A 15690-nucleotide genomic window follows, 5' to 3' on the forward strand; every position below is an offset into this window, starting at 1 on the left:
GCCAGCTGAAGGAGTGAATTTATTAATGAAATGAACAAGGACTAAGGATGAACGGCAGGGTGACTAAATCAGAGAGGGAGCCGAAAGAAAAGAACTAAAAAGAGGAAGATACAGGAAAGACTTCCCTGTTGGCCCAGGGGTTAAGACTCTGTGCTTCCACTCCAGGGGGAGCAGGTTCAATCCCTGGTCCAGGAAGTTTGCATGCCATGCAGCCAAAAAGAAAAAAAAAAGACACAGGGAAGAAAAGAGATGGAAGGACAAAGAAGAGAGACAGCAAGGGCCCTGGGGCCATGCCCGAGCCTAGACTGGTCCCCACACTGGGTAGGAGCTCCTGGAGGGCAGGGCAGGTGGCAGGACTGACTCCCCTCTGGGTGCCCGGCGTCACCCACCATGGAGCTGGCATGTCATCGGTTTATGTCGCAGCTGCATGACCCTTTGAATAACCAGATCCCGGCAAATTTTTGTTGAATGAATGAAGCCACAAAGGAAGAAGCCTGTGCAGGCTGGGAGTCAGGGCAGGCTGGCTGGAAGGAGAGCCAGCTGTTGCTTAACAGAGCTCTAAGGCCATCCTTCGGTTCACACGGCCTCGTAGTCGGGCCGGTGGGTCGTGCAGTGAGCGCCCAGACTCAGGCCACCTGGGGTAGCAGAGAAAAGTTAGATACTTGCTCCTCGCCTGCTCCCTCAGAGCCCCCAGCCAGCCCCATCCCCAGCCCGCCCTCCCCACCCCCCAGCCAGCCCCCACTCCACCCCAGCCAGCCCCTCAAGCCAGCCCCAGAACTCCCCAGGCAGCAATCACAATCACCTGTACAGAGAAAGAGGAGAGTTGAAACCCAGCCCAGGTAGAAGGACCATGAGAAGAAGCTCTGGATCTGGGGGTTTGCAGGCTGGTTCCACCGCTCAATGGTGTAGACCGTCATGGCCACTATCAAGGACAGGGCTGGGGATGGAGACATGAAGGTCGGCTCAGCCCCCCTGCAGCAGATCCCCCTCCTCAGCACCCCCCCTCCTCAGCACCCCTACCTCCCCGTCCCCCAAGCCCAGCACTGAGTCCTCACCTCCAGCAAAGCCCATGAAGGTGGAGACAATGGGGCCGCGTCCGGGGGCAGACAGTGAAGGGATGCAAGACATGACCAGAAAGGCCATGGAGATCAGGCCCCACAGGACGGCCAGGATGCAGAAGCTCTGCGTCACGTGGATGTAGCCTGTTCGGAGATGGCACCCCTGACTGCCCGTCCCCGCAGGCCTTTCCCTGCACCAAGACCACCCCGCCAGCCCTTACCTGCTACTGAGACTTGATCCTTGCTGGGCCAGAGGCCCGAGTGAGATGAAAACCCGGGCCCCCAGGCCGCAAACCAGAAATTCGTGCTCACGGCCACTAAGAGGGACACCAGGCCCAGGGAGCTGGTGAGGAGGGCCAAGGACCGGCAGGGCTCCATGGGGGTGAAGTCTGGGTTCCTGGGTCCTGGGTGACAACGACGAAGCTGGTGATCTAGCCTCCTGGGTCTCTGAGAGAGGAGGAAGTCTGTTCCCCCTCTGCCCCAGACTCCTGGGTCCTCTGGTCTCAAGAAAGAGAAACCAGCAAGCGCTAGGGGTGGCTGGGGGGTGGTCTTTGCTCCTCAACGTCAGGCCCGTTCGGTCTCAGCCTGTCCCAGGCAGCTGCTCTGTGTGACACACCCTGCCTTCCTGGCTTGCATCGACACCCGTCCCCCCAACCCCGCCCCTCTCTGAGGTTTCCCTTGCCCTGGACGGTGGTGGCAGGGGTTGGCCTTGAAGATGTCGCATTGTCACTGGTTTGGAACTTGTCTGTCTCCACAGAAGCCTCTCTACCTGCTGCCCTTGGGGGCCTCCGCACCAGAGGGGCTTCCTGGAAAAGGTGAGAGAGAGAGATGGGGGGTGGGTAGAGGGGTGAGCAGAGGGGGCATGCGGTGAGTGAGGCTGGGGTGTGAGTTAGATGGGAGGGGAGGTGTGACTAGAGGGAGACAGTTGGGGGAATGCATCATGCTTTCCTGTGATTCTGCAATTTTCCGTTCTGGGAGGTGGGGGCCCCCAATTCTAGGGTCTCTGCAAAAAGAGAGGGGGCAGTTGGCAAGGATGCTGGGAGCTGTAGGAGGAAGGTGCTAGAAGCCTAGACTCTAGGTGCTGAACTCAGACTCCCGGCTTCTTGCTTGGAGCTTGTGCTGTGGGGGAAGATAGACAGTGACCACAGTCTGAAAGTTCGCAGAGGGGAAGACATGCCCACATCCTGATACAAATGAGTTCACAAACAGCTCGGCCAAGAGTAAGGCGTTCAGCCTGGTGGGCTTCGTCACCGGGATCGGGGTTTCTGTGGTCCGGGGGAGGAGGGGGGATGGGTAAAGGATGTCAGGGCAAGACTTTCCGGCCCTCCCTGCCTCAACCAGCGTCAGGCCCTGGGCCCCACCTCAGGCATAAGGGGAAGGTGTCATGGCCCCGGGGGGTGGGGAGGCGCAGACCCTAACCTTATCTCTGTGAAGCAGGAGTGACCTGGAACAGGACTGCTGTCCTGAAGAGGAACTGAGCCGACAGTCCCAGGACAGCTATCGAAGGGGAGAATGAGAGTGACTGCAGGAGGCCGGTCCTCTTCCTTAGCTGGAGGGTCCAGTTTGCAGAGTTTGGCCCCCATCTAGATCCTCACCACCTGGGCAACTGGTCACTCCTGAGAGCACACTCCGGAGGCTCCTGGAAGGAGATCCTGGTCATGGGCAGCTGGGGCACCATCTCGAAAGCGGTGATGGACCCGGCTTCTGTGAGGAGCAGCTGGACAGGCTTCAGGAAGTCTGGCCTGAGGGCATGTGATGATCACATGCTCAGAACCCATCTGTGATCTTCTGTTTTTCCTCTTTTTCTCCCCACCACGTCTCTCCCATTTTCTCTTTTGGCCTTACTCAGTGGTTTGTGGGATCTTAGTTTCCCAATCAGGGACTGAACCCGGGCTCCTGGCAGCGAGAGCAGAGTCCTAACCACTGGACCACCAGGGAAATGTCCTCCTCTGTGATCTTGACCCCATTCCAAGCCCAACCTCATCCTAACCCCAGCTCCAATCCCATTTTGAGTGCCATTCCTATCCTCCAACCCCATTCTCATTCCCAAACCCAACCCCAAACTCAATCCCATCTTTTCTTTTTGGCTGCACCCTGAGGTTTGCAGGATCTTAGTTCCCTCACCAGGGACTGAACCCAGGTCCCCAAATCCTAACCACTGGACCACCAGGAAATTCTCTCAATCCCATCCTTAACCCCAGTTTCAATCCCAAACTTCCACTCCAACCCCAAACTCAACCCCATCTCAAACCCCAAACATAACCCCATTCTCATTCCCAAACCCAACTCTATACTCAGCCTGATGCCCAAACACAACCCATATTAAACTCCTGAGTTTAACCCCAACCCTCTCCTCCCACCTAACTGCTTTCTTAATCCCAACCCAACCCCAATCTAAACCCCATCCCCAAACCCAAATCCATCCTCACATTTAACCCTCTTCTCATTTCTATACCTACACCAGTTCTACCCCTACTTCCTTCTTCATGCCTCTCCCCACCCCAGTAATTCCTACCTCAGTCCACACACCCCTCCATTTTTACCTTCATCCTACCTCCAGGTCCAAGCCACTGGAGGACTTAGAGCAGAAGGGGGACAAGATATGAATCATGTTTTAATAAAAATTCTTTTAAAAGTCTAAAAACAAAGCTGCAGAAGGTGCAGAGAAAAAGGAACCCTCTTACACTGTTGGTGGGAATGTAAATTGGTACACCCACTATGGAGAACAATGGAGGTTCCTCAAAAGACTAAAAATAGGACTTCCCTGGTGGCACAGTGAATGGGAATCCACCTGCCACTGGTGGGTGGTGGGGGATGTGAGTTCCATCCCTGGTCTGGGAAGATCCCACATGCCACGGACCAACTAAGTCCATGTGTACTGAGCCTGCACTCATTTAGGAAGATGTTGGTAGGAGCAGATGTGGGGTGTGAGAGAGATCAGGAGCTCAGCTTTAGACTGACATGTGAAAATTGAGATGCTTCTTCGAGTGGGAATGTTGAGCAACTAGTAGTTGAAGCTGTAAGTCTGAAATTATAACATTATTGTTATTACTAGAGTCATTGTTGTTCAGTTGCTAACTCATGTCCAGCTCTTTGTGACCCCATGAACTGCTGCACACCAGGCTTCCCTGTCCATCGCCAACTCCCGGAGTTTACTCAAACTCATGTCCATTGAGTCAGTGATGCCATCTAACCATCTCATCCACTGTTTCCCCCCTTCTCCTTTTGCCCTCAATCTTTCCCAGCATCAGGATCTTTTCCAATAAGTCAGCTCTTCGAATTAGGTGGCCAGAGTATTGGAGCTTCAGCTTCATCATCACTCCTTTGAATGAATATTCAGGGTTGATTTCCTTTAGGATGGACTGATTTGATCTTGCAGTCCAAGGGACTCTCAAGAGCCTTTTCCAGCTCCACAGTGGGAAAGCATCAATTCTTTGGCGCTTATTCTTCTTTCTGGTCCAGCTCTCACATCCGTACACAACTATTGGAAAAACCATAGCTTTCAGCCCCTATAAATTCCTGGAGTAAGTCTCAGTAAATATTTCTACTTAAATAGGCTTCAATAAATTATAATTAAAGAAGACTTTGTGCTTGCTTTGGCAGCATATATTCTAAAGAGGAAAAGAGGAAGACTTCAATTGCTATAATTACTAGAGGAAGCCTCTATAAATACAGTATTATTGTTATTTGAGGAGGGCCTAATAAATATGTCTAGAGAGTAAGCCTCTATTAATATAACAGTTCCTAACATAGGCTGCAATAAATATTCTTATTATTGGAACTAGCTTTCTAAACAGTCTTATTGTTTTATGATAAGCATTAGTAAATCTCATGGCAGTAGGCATGAGTTTGTTGAATGAACTAACAAATGAGTGAATGAAGAGAAGGTCAAGGTCATGAATGATGGATGAAGAGGCAGCTGCAGGAGGAGGTGCAGGTCAGACTTCTAGTGTTTATTCTTGGAGGGGCTCATCCATGGAGGGACAGGAAGTTGGGAGAACCAACTGGAGATGGCATGAGTAGGCAAGGAAATTGTTTTTTTCACAGATTTTTTTTTTTTTCCGGCTATGCTATGCAGCACGTGGGATCTTAATTCCCCCACCAGGGATTGAACTCAGGCCCCCTGCATTGGAAGCTCAGAGTCTTAACCATTGGACCACCAGGAAAGTCCCACAGATGTTGTCATCTATCCTATTATCCTCTTGTGATATTGTGATGTATAATAAGTATATTTTGGTCTTTGTCCCCACTTCCGGCATCTAGAAAAAAGAAGTAAGTTCTGGTGGCTCAGATGGTAAAGAATCTGCCTGCAAGGCGGGAGACCTGGGTTCAACCTCTGGGTTGGGAAGATTCCCTGGAGAAGCAAATGGCTACCCATTCCTGTATTCTTGCCTGGGAAATCCCATGGATAGAGGAGTCTGGCTAGCTACAGTCCATGGGATCACAAAGAGTCGAACACCACTGAGTGACTAACATTTTCACTTTCAACTTTCTGGCATTCAGATCCTTAAAGCCTAAAATTTCCTAAATTGTGAGGGCAATCAAGGTGTCTCGTGTTATATTAGTGTGCTGACTGGGACCACCCCTCCTTAACCAAAGGGAGGGGGCTGGTTGCCAGGGGGACCAAGCACTCCATTAGAGGGTCAGAACTTGCAGTCCCAACACCTGACCTCCTGGGAGGAAAGAGAAGTTGGAAATTGAACTTAGTCACCAATGACCAATGATGTTCTCAATCATAATTGAGTAATGCAGCCTCCATAACAGCCCAAAAGGAGAGGGTTCAGAGAGCTTCTGAGGTTGGTGAACTTGTGCTTTTGGTGGGAAGAGTGACCTACTTGGAGAGAGCATGGAAGTTGCAGGCCCCTTCCCGCTTACCTTACCCTGGGCATCCCTTCCATCTGGATGTTCTGAGTTAGATTCTTTTATGACACACTGGTGACCTAGTAAGTACAACGTTTCTCTGAGTTCTGTGAGCTGCAAATGAATCGAACCCCCTCAGGGGGTCGTGGGGATCTCTCATCTCTTGCTAGCCCTTCAGAAGCACAGGTGGCAACCTGGACGTGTGACAGGTGTCTGTAGTGGGGGGTGGTCTTACAGGGCTGTCTTTAACCTGTGTGATCTGTAAGTTTCTTCAGGTAGATTGTATCTGAATTGAGTTAATTGCTTGGTGATGTGGGGAAAACACACACACACAGAACATACGGGGACCTCTCTAGTGGTCCAGTGGCGAAGACTCCATGCTCCCAATGCAGGGAGCCCAGGTTCCATCCCTGGGGAGGGAACTAGACCAAGCATGCTGCCGCAACTAAGACCTGGTGCAGCCAAAAAAAAAAAAGAATTGGACTTACATACATCAGCTTCCTAGCAGTTGTGAGTGAGCCTAGGAAATTCCCTGGCAGTCACCCTGTGGTTAGAACTCTATGCTTCCACTGCAGGGGGCCTGGGTTCCATGCCTGGTTGGGGAACTAAGACCCACAAGCTGCACTCGTGCCTATGTGCTAAGTCATTTCAGTCGTGTCCTACTCTTTTCGACCCTATGGACTGTAGCCCACCAGACTCCTCTGTCTGTGGGATTTTCCAGACAAGAATACTGGCATGGGTTGCCATGCCCTCCTCCAGGGGATCTTCCCAACCCAGGGATCAAACCTGCATCTCCTAGGTCTCCTGCATTGGCAGGTGGATTCTTTCCCACTAATGCCACCTGGGAAGCTACTACAAGCTGCATGATGTGGCCAAAAAAAAAAAAAATAAAGAAGAAGTGGAACCTAGTAGCAGGGGCCTGTGTGGTTTATTCTGGTGCCCACCCCTACAGGAATCGAACAGCTTGGGCTACTATAATGCAACCACTCCTGCCCCATTCACCACAATCACCCCTCTTTCTCTCTACCCCAAGCCCTCAGGGACCACATTTCAGTAGTTTCAACCAGTTTTATTAGACTCCAAAAAGCCGCTCTAATGGATATCCCATTTCTCTAACAACCCCCTGGCGGGTGGAGTTGTAGGTCTTCTCAACTGCCTCCCCCAGGCCCCAGTCTTGCTCCCTTCCCCTTGGGACACAGGAGTCAGGGGTCCCCACCCAGCGTCCGGGACCAAGCCCCCTCACGCCCCCTAGGAACCAGGATTTCAGGCCACTAGGCCCTTCCCCTCCTCTTCAGTGACCAGACTTCTACTTCCAGGTGCAGTCGGGGCACACATTTGGGCTCAGCGAGGAGTGGACAGGCGCCGACATTCATGCATCCGGTAGGCACACATGTAGAAAATTCCTGCATGAGAAGAGACCCCAGTGGACCCCGCCCTAAGCCTTCCCAGCCCTCCATCCCCTCAGCCAGCCCAAGATCCCAACACAGTATTCCCTTTCTCCCTGATTGTCTGCAGGGCTTTGAGTCTGCTTTCTGGCTCAATGCTGGGCGCCCTGTCTGGGACTCCCCATCATTTTGCCCTCCTGGGTGCTGCTGGCTGGGACACAGACACTGACCCACCCCCAAACCTGGTACCTGCAAAGAAGGTCATGAGCAGGGCTACCCAGCCCAGGATGTAGGACCAGGAAAAGCGCCAGTCCCCGAAGCGGCGACCCAGAAAGCTGACGGTGACTCCAGTGTAAATGGCCAAGGCCAGCAGGACGAAAAAGGCTGGAGAGGGCGGGAGATGGGGGTGTGTGTGGGAATGGGGTTGAGTTTAGAGATGGGGCTTCCCTGGTGACTCAGAAGATAAAGAATCTGCCTGCCATGCAGGAGACCCAGGTTCGATTCCTGGGTCAGGAAGATCCCCCAGAGGAGGGAATGGCTACCCACTCCAGTATTCTTGCCAGGAGAATCCCATGGACAGATGAGCCTGGCGGGCTACAGTTCCATGGAGTCACAAAGAGTCGGACATAACTTTTTGCTTTTAGAGATGAGAGTTGGAATGAGATTGAGAAGGGGGTATGGATGCAGAGAGGGATAAGGATGAGGATGGGGGCTGAGTTGAAAGTAGGAGTAAAAATGAATGGGGAGTAGGGTTAAGGGCAGGCATGGGGTGGGGTCATGTTGCGTCATAAAGAGTCTGACTGGTCTTCGTCTCTGGTTTCTGGGAGGGAAACTCTAAATCCTTGGAACTTTCTGAGTAATAGGAGTGTCTTTGTTTCTCTTGAGCCTCTCGAATCACACCTGAGTTTATATTGACGAGCAGAGATGACTCAGGGTGAGAGCTGGTCACCAGAAAAACCAACCGTAGGGTGGAGGGTTGGGACTTGGAGCCACCTGGGATCACTCCAACCTCTGGGGAGGAGAAAGGAGCTGGAGACTGAGCTCAATCAGGTGGCCCATGATGCAATGAAACCAAAAGAAATGTAGGCCACTGCTGCTCACTGGGGCTTCCTGGTTGGTGAACATATGGATGTGCTGGGGTTGGAGGGTAGGGTGATGAGCCCCAACTCTGTAGGGAGAGGGCATGGGAACTGTGTCTTCAGGACTCTCTCCAGCTTCACCCTATGCATTTCTTTAGTTGGCTGGTCTTGAGCTGTATTCTTGGTAATAAAACTGAAATGTTTAAGTATTATGCTTTCCTGGGTTCTGTGAGTTGTTCCAGCAAATTTTTGAACCTGAGTGGATCCTGGGAACCCCTGAATCTGTAGCTGAAGATCAAAAGTGCAAGTGGGCTGGGAACCCCACTTGCAGCTGAAGTAGGGGCAGTCTTGTTGGGAACTGTGCCTTTAAGCCTGTGGGGTCTGATGCCAGCTCCAGGCGACGAGTGCCAGAATGGAATGGCAGTACACTTAGGTGGTATAGGAATCAACGAGCGTTAGAAATAGTCATGAAGTTGTTGTTCGGAGTGGAGGTGGGATTCCGGTGCAGGTGGAGTTGAGAGTGAGGAGCAGTGGGGAATGGAAGCAGTGTTGGGGTGGGCATGGGTGGGGGTTGGAGCTGGGCAGGGAGTCAGGGAGAGGGGTAGGTGTAGGGTGCGGTTCACTCACTGGAGGCGAAAAACATGATGCCTGCAGAGAAGGGCCGGGAGAGGCGGGTGAAGGTGGGCTGCTGAGCGAAGGCCACGATGCCCATGATGATGCCAGAGGTGGCACAGAGGGAGGACAGGATCATGAAGGCCCGGGTGGCATTCCAGTATGCTGTAAGAGCACCCCACGGTCACTGCTGTGCTGCCCCTGCCCTCAGAGGGAAGGCTGCTACCTCTGAGGGCAGGAATGCCTTCCCCCTCTCCATATCCCTGACCCAACTCTTCCTTCACTGCTCTTCAAATGGCCCCCTCTTCACCTGGCAAACTCCTATTCATCCTCCAAAGCCCACCTCCCAGATCCCCTCCTCTAGGAAGCACTCCCTCACCCCTCAGGCACCATCAACACTCCCTCCTCTGGTTTGAGACTCTCTTTGTCTATCTCCCTCTCCAGCCTGATTGCTCCCTGAAGACAAGTACCTGGTTGATTCTACATCACAAACATGCCCAGCAGAGGCTTGTCTGAACAGGAGTCTGGAGAAATGTTTGTTGGATGAATGAATGAGTTAATGAATGAATACCAATTTCCCACATCCCCCTGCTACTCACTGTCTACCCTCTCTCTCATGTTCCCTTTCCCTTCCCTCATACCACTTGCCCATATCTAAAAATGTCCCACTTGTTTATTTCTAACTTGTTTATGATGTCTAACTCTCTGCACTGAGTTTTCGGCTCTGTAGGGACAAGGGTCTGGCTTTCTCATTCACTGCTGTATCCCCAGCATCTAGTGCCTGGCATGTAGTAGGTGTTCAGTAAACATGTTGAATGAATGGAGATCCCTGAGAACAGTCTTCATGATCTCAACTTCCACTTGGCAACTATCAAGTATGGACCAGGCTCTCTTTTCCTGAATGACCCTATTTATTCCTTTCAAGAGTCCTATGCTGTGTTTTCCTGCCCATTTTTTTCAAGTGAAGGAAGGAATAGAGGCTCAGAGAGGCTCAGTGTTTTGCCCAAGGTCCCACCATTAGCAGAGAGACCAGAGTTGAAAGTCAAGCTCAAAACTCTCAGTCTTAACTACTTGGGGCCACCTGCTGGTCATACCCAGCTGACCATGAATCCAGAGAAGGCTTGAAAACCGGAATTTTCAACAAGAGCTGGAGGTCCAGATTTTAATGTAAAATCTCCAGATTTTTTAACACTGGCGTATTATAAAACAAAGACATCTCTTTGCCGACAAAGGTCTATATAGTCAAAGCTATGGTTTTTCCAGTAGTTGTATGTGGATGTGAGAACTGGACCATAAAGAAGGTTGAGCGCTGAAGAATTGATGCCTTTGAATTGTGGTGTTGGAGAAGACTCTTGAGAGTCCCTTGGACTGCAAGGAGATTAAAGGAGATTAAAAAAAGTCAGTCCTGAAGGAAATCAACCCTGAATATTCACTGGAAGGACTGATGCCAAAGCTGAAGCTCCAATACTTCGGCCACCTGATGCAAAAAGCCAACTCACTGGAAAAGACCCTGAGTCTGGGAAAGACTGAAGGCAAAAGAAGGGGGTGGCAGAGGATGAGATGGTTATATAGCGTCACTGCACTGACTCAGTGGACATGAATCTGAGCAAACTCCAGGAGATAGTGAAGGACAAGGAAGCCTGGTGTGCTGCAGTCCACGGGGTCACAAAGAGTCAGACACGACTTAGCGACTGAACAATGACGACGACTTTGGAAACTTTAAAATGTTATGAACACACGTCTAAGGTTGGGTTTGGCCCTGGGGAAGCACGCTCAGAACTCCTGCTCTAATTTTGGTGATTGGAGTACATCAGTCATACAATGAACGAACAAGTTAAACCAGTTGTTTGGACAAATACTCAAAAATCTATTGGGGTGAGGTTGTCCCTGAGCCCCTCAGTCTCAGGGTCATGAAGGTGTCAAATAAACCGAAGACCTCCATCCAGCCTCCCTCTCTCCCTTCCCCGGCAAAGATAAGACAGAGAAGAAACTCAGAGCATCCCAGGGCGGGGGGTGGGGTGGGGTGGTTCCCAGTCTGAATCAGGAGGAATTGTAGAAGTGTGACAATGGATGCAGCCAGAAATGAAAAAGATACATGAGCCTTTTTCCCATGAGATACATGTCCCATGAGCCATCTCCCATGAGATACATGGGATCCTAAAAAGACACATGATTGGCAGATGGGGCTCTGAAACCAGTAGCCCAGGGCAAGTTTTTCCACTCCTCCCGCCTCAGTTTGCCGCTCTAGTGAATGGGCAGGTTTGGTGAGATGGGGTAGATGAAATCTCCTGCCACAAGCCTGTCACATCACAGGGCTCAGGGAAGGTGGGCTCCTCCTCCCAACCCCCTCCCCTTGCAGAAGAATTGGTTTTTCAAGGTCATGTATTCCGTCTTATTCATAGACACAAAGGAACTGCCTTCTTAGTGTTGTTGGGACAACTAAGGGAGTTAATCCAGGCAAAGTACTTAGTATAGCATGTAAGGCACAGTAACAATATGTGCCAGTTATTATCCAGTACTGCCATCACTGGATACATATAATATAGAACATTTGATACACTGTATATCATTAATATATTACATAACACATATTATATATGTGAGGTAATATAGTATATATCTCTATGTATCTCTCTCTCCAGGTATGAGATTCCCAGGTGGCACAGTGGTAGAGAGCCAGCCTGCCAATGCAGGCGATGCAAGAGATTCCGGTTCAATCCCTGGGTTGGGAAGATCCCCTGGAGAAGGCAATGGCAACCCACTGCAGTATTCTTGCCTGGAGAATCCCTGGGACAGAGGAGCCTGGTGGGCTGCAGTCCACGGGGTCCTAAAGAGTTGAACATGACTGAGCACTCACAACTTCCATATATATGTGTATATATACACTTGACCCTTGAACAGCACAGGTTTGAACTGTGCAGGTCCACTTACACACAGATTTTTTTCCAATAAATACATACAGTACTACACGATCTGGGGTTGAATCCGCAGATGCAGAATTGTGGCTATGGACTCATGGCTGGGGAACAGCAGATACAGAGAGCTGACTATGTGACTTGAGTATCCAGGGGTTTGGGTATCTACTACGGGTCCTGGAACCAATTCTCTGAGTATGCTGAGGGACTGAGGGATGACTGTACATACATACAAATATATACAGATAGGGAAAGAGGTACACAGAGATACATAGTACATTATAATAATTTATCAGAGAAGGCAATGGCACCCCACTCCAGTACTCTTGCCTGGAAAATCCCATGGATGGAGGAGCCTGGTAGGCTGCAGTCCATGGGGTCTCGAAGAGTCGGACATGACTGAGCAACTTCACTTTCACTTTTCACTTTCATGCATTGGAGAAGGAAATGGCAACCTACTCCAGTGTTCTTGCCTGGGGAATCCCAGGGACGGGGGAGCCTGGTGGGCTGCTGTCTATGGGGCTGCACAGAGTCGGACACAAGTGAAGTGACTTAGCAGTAGCAGCAGCAGCAGTGCTTGAGACTGGGTTCAGTCCGTGAGCCAGGAAGATCCCCTGGAGAAAGGAATGGCTACCCACCCCAGTATTCTTGCCTGGGAAATCTCACGGACAGAGGAGCCTGTTGGGCTATGGTCCATGGGGTAGCAAAGAGTTGGACCCAACTGAACAACTGAGCACGCATGCACATTAGTCCATCTACTGTAAGAACTATTTTTATCCCATTTTTGCAATATATAGTGTAATACATACACTATATGGGCTTCCCAGGTGCCACTAGTGGTAAAGAACCTGCTGCCAATGCAGGAGACATAAGAAATGCAGGTTCTGTCTCTGGGTTGGGAAGATTCCCTGGAGAAGGGCATGGCAACCCACGCCAGTATTCTTGCCTGGGAAATCCCATGGACGAGGAGCCTGGTGGGCTACAGACCATAGGGTCACAAAGAGTCAGACATGACTGAAGTGACTTAGCAGCAACATATACACTATATATCTATATACACATATATACACACACACGTATACATATACACATATGTATTACATGGCTTGGCTCATAACAAATATTAAAAAATACCTCATCTAGCATAGCAAATTTAGGGTCTCTATTGCTTCTGCATCCTCCTAGTACTGAACAGAGTTCTTGACACATAATATTTAGAAAATGCTCTTTTGTCAGCCCCAGCCCCAACTGCTGTTACCTGACCTCTATTTCATGCCAGAAAATGTCACCTTTCTCCTTAACTTCTAAATCAGTACATCCTGTAATTGTACCAGAAAAAAAATACTGGAATCCCAACTCTGTCCCTTCCCTGCTGTGTGACCCTTGGGCTGGACCCTTTCCCTCTCTGAACCACAAGGTTCTCCATCTGCAAAACGGGGGGCCCTTCTGCTATAAGGTTCTGCCCTGAGGGAGACTCTGGTCCCAGGCAGAGCCCAGACCCCATCCCGGAGCCTCACCAATGCTCTCCGTTTGCAGATAGCACTTGGTACCCAGGCAGTATCGCCACAGGCCCTGGTGGGCAAAGGCCCCTGACAGCCGGTACTGCATCCAGTGGTCTGTCGCCGTGGCCACCACCAGGAGGATGGTCCCCACCCAGGCACAGAAGAGGCCGCCTCCCATGAAGCTGTACATGGTGACCTGTGGGTGAGTGGAGAAATAGGGTCACGAGCTGGACTCCCGGGTCCTGGGGGAGGTGAGGGCTGGGGGATCTGAGTCCTGGTTTGAAGGAGGAGGACCTGGGGACCTAGACTTCCAAATCCTAGGGTGGGGAGAGGGGGTGGGGGCTGGGACATCAGGTCCCAGTGGGAGCAAAGAACTGGGCACCTGGACCCCTGGCTCTGGGGGAGGAGAGCTTGAGGACTTAGACCTATGTGTCCTAGGGGAGACCAAGGCTGGGGGCCTAGACATCCCAGTCCTAAACTGGGAAGGGGCTAGACACTCCCTGCCCCTTGGGGCACCAAGTCTCTGGGGGGAAGGAGAGGGCTGGGGCCTGAACTCCCAGATTCGAGGTAGAAGGGGGCTAGGCTAGGACCCACCAAGTCCCAGAGAAAGAAAGGAGTCCCAGCCACCTATGTTTGGGGGGAGGAGGGGGCCACGCCTAGTCCTTACCTGAGTAGCAGATTCTGCCGAGCCCTCCGTCTGCCTCAGCCCCTCTGAGCAGACTGAGCCTGGCCAGGTCGCTAGCCTCTCGGCTCCCCGGGTCCCCCCAAATCCCTTAAGCCTCCCCACACAATGGCCCCGCAGCCCAGCAGCTTCCAGCAGGCAGAGGCCCCCAGATGGAATTCGCTGAGGCAGGAATCCAGGCCCTGCCTCTCCGCAGCCCCTGGCCCCACTGGCCTCTCTCCGTGACCCTCCCAGCCACCCTGGCAGCCTTTCACAGGCCTGGCTCCCAGCACCCACTGGGTTAGCCCGAGCTGCGTAAGCACACACAGACACAAGACATAGGGACACTCAGCCATTTATTGTGCAAGCCAGTCCCCCTCTCCCAAGGGCAGAAAATGGGGTGGGAGCCGCAGGTGCCTGGATATGTTGGGACAACAGGGTTTTCTGCAAGTGGGGTCACAGAGCATGTCACCTGGGGGGCTGGGACAGGAAGGGGGTTAAGGATGAGGCGGCGCTGGCTGGGGTTGAGGACACGGCTGCGTTGGGGGCTGGAGCTTCAGTGAAATGAAGGATGACGGGGTCGGGCTGGCCTTTAGGAAGAAGGGGATGAGGGAGCTGGGAATGAGACTACGAGGGTGGGTCAGGGCAGAGATGGGAGCAGGAAGGGGGATGAATGGCTGGGGCCATGGGGTGGGGCTGGCGAGAATGGCTCTGGGGTTAGGAAGGGGGCTGGAGATGTCCGGGGGAGCCCCGGGGGGGTTGGGAGAGAAGCGCAGGTTGGCACTGTAGTTAGGGATACTGTCAGAGATGGGAAAGGGCTTGGGTTTGGGCATGAGGTTCAGGGTTGTTTCCCTGGCTTGGGATCCGAAGTCAGGTCCCGGTGTCACCAGCTGACTCGCAGGAGCCCCTCCTGAGGCTGTGGTTTTCAGGGAAGAGGGATGGGAGTGCGATGTTCCCTGGGTATTCTCTAGCAGGGCTGGGGTCACCCCGGGCTCCAAGAAAACTCTCCTGGTGACCTCCAAGGCTCTCTCCAGAATCTGGGATTGCGGGATCCTCAGGGTCCTGGTACTCGGCCTCCCAGTCCTCAGCAGGTGGCGGCTCCACGGGTGGCTCCGGACCCTGGGTGTCCTTCTTCCCATCCTCAGCAGGAGGTGCTGGTGATGGTGGCGTCACCGGCGGGGTCTTGGGGCCAGCCCCACGGCCCCTGGCCCAGCTCCTCTCTGCCTGTTGAGCCCTCCCAAGTCCCCATCTCCGGTGGCCCCGGCCTGGCCTGCGCGGGAGGTCCCAGCCCCCGCGTCCCTTGGGTGGCCTCTTGGCAGTGCCCGGCTGGGTGCAGCATGCCTGGGGGACACAGGGGCAGGAGGGCAAGGACTGCTGAAGCGAGTAGGCCCCCATCAGGGCGCTATGCAGGAGGTAGGAGAGGGCATCCAGGCGGACGGGGACGGTCACAGAGGCCAGGCTCTTGGGGAGCCCCAGGTGGGCTGGATCTGGGGTACCCAGGAAAGAAGTGGGCAGAGCTGGGAAAGATGGAGGCGGCCACGACCCAGTCCCGGGGGATGGCAGATTGTTCCTAGAACGACAAGAGGACAGGTCAGGCGGGGGATGTCCCCGGTCTACA

At 52.5% G+C, this 15690-nt stretch overlaps 3 protein-coding genes and 1 long non-coding RNA gene across 11 annotated transcripts in view; 1 reads left to right on the top strand and 3 right to left on the bottom strand.

The window, feature by feature from the left end:
- NKG7 (natural killer cell granule protein 7) lies at positions 1–2616 on the bottom strand. Of its 4 annotated transcripts, none has more exons than XM_086354049.1 (5): positions 2478–2616; positions 1280–1462; positions 1056–1202; positions 803–937; positions 1–635 (listed from the first exon to the last, which is right to left on the bottom strand). In XM_086354049.1, exons 2-5 carry the CDS (start codon positions 1434–1436, stop codon positions 577–579), a joined length of 498 nt encoding a protein of 165 aa, XP_086210175.1. In that variant the 5' UTR covers positions 1437–1462; positions 2478–2616; the 3' UTR covers positions 1–576. The 4 variants fall into 4 exon arrangements, with proteins under 4 accessions (XP_086210175.1, XP_086210174.1, XP_086210173.1 ...); XM_086354048.1 differs by having other exon boundaries at positions 1280–1505; positions 2478–2614; XM_086354047.1 differs by lacking the exon at positions 2478–2616 and having other exon boundaries at positions 1280–1672.
- The window catches only part of LOC147354372 (uncharacterized), a 21063-nt gene continuing 7099 nt past the window's right edge, over positions 1727–15690 (top strand). The window contains exons 1-3 of one of the 4 annotated variants that reach the window (XR_015146379.1): positions 1741–1873; positions 7235–7298; positions 13446–13613. This is a non-coding gene — a long non-coding RNA (uncharacterized LOC147354372). Of the gene's footprint in view, positions 1874–2495; positions 4675–7178; positions 7299–7433; positions 8595–13445; positions 13614–15690 lie in introns of those variants that run through there. The other 3 variants (XR_015146382.1, XR_015146381.1, XR_015146380.1) reach the window with 3 other exon arrangements.
- On the bottom strand, positions 6973–13601 carry LIM2 (lens intrinsic membrane protein 2). 2 transcript variants are annotated; one of them, XM_086354059.1, is made up of 3 exons: positions 9010–9265; positions 7553–7687; positions 6973–7321 (listed from the first exon to the last, which is right to left on the bottom strand). In XM_086354059.1, the coding sequence occupies exons 1-3, from the start codon at positions 9131–9133 to the stop codon at positions 7260–7262; spliced, it is 321 nt and encodes a 106-aa protein (XP_086210185.1). In that variant the 5' UTR covers positions 9134–9265; the 3' UTR covers positions 6973–7259. The 2 variants fall into 2 exon arrangements, with proteins under 2 accessions (XP_086210185.1, XP_086210186.1); XM_086354060.1 differs by lacking the exon at positions 6973–7321 and adding an exon at positions 13427–13601 and having other exon boundaries at positions 7488–7687; positions 9010–9159.
- Positions 14412–15690, bottom strand: part of C18H19orf84 (chromosome 18 C19orf84 homolog) — a 2214-nt gene continuing 935 nt past the window's right edge. Inside the window, exon 2 of the mRNA XM_086354036.1 lies at positions 14412–15642. Coding sequence (XP_086210162.1) covers positions 14943–15642 — 700 coding nt within the window. The 3' untranslated portion in view covers positions 14412–14942. The remainder of the gene's footprint in view (positions 15643–15690) is intronic.

This window comes from Bos grunniens, chromosome 18 (genome assembly GCF_055505025.1).
Source record: "Bos grunniens cultivar Pamir isolate PY7600 chromosome 18, Bosgru_T2T1.0, whole genome shotgun sequence".
In the NCBI taxonomy this organism is placed as follows: Eukaryota; Metazoa; Chordata; class Mammalia; order Artiodactyla; family Bovidae; genus Bos; species Bos grunniens.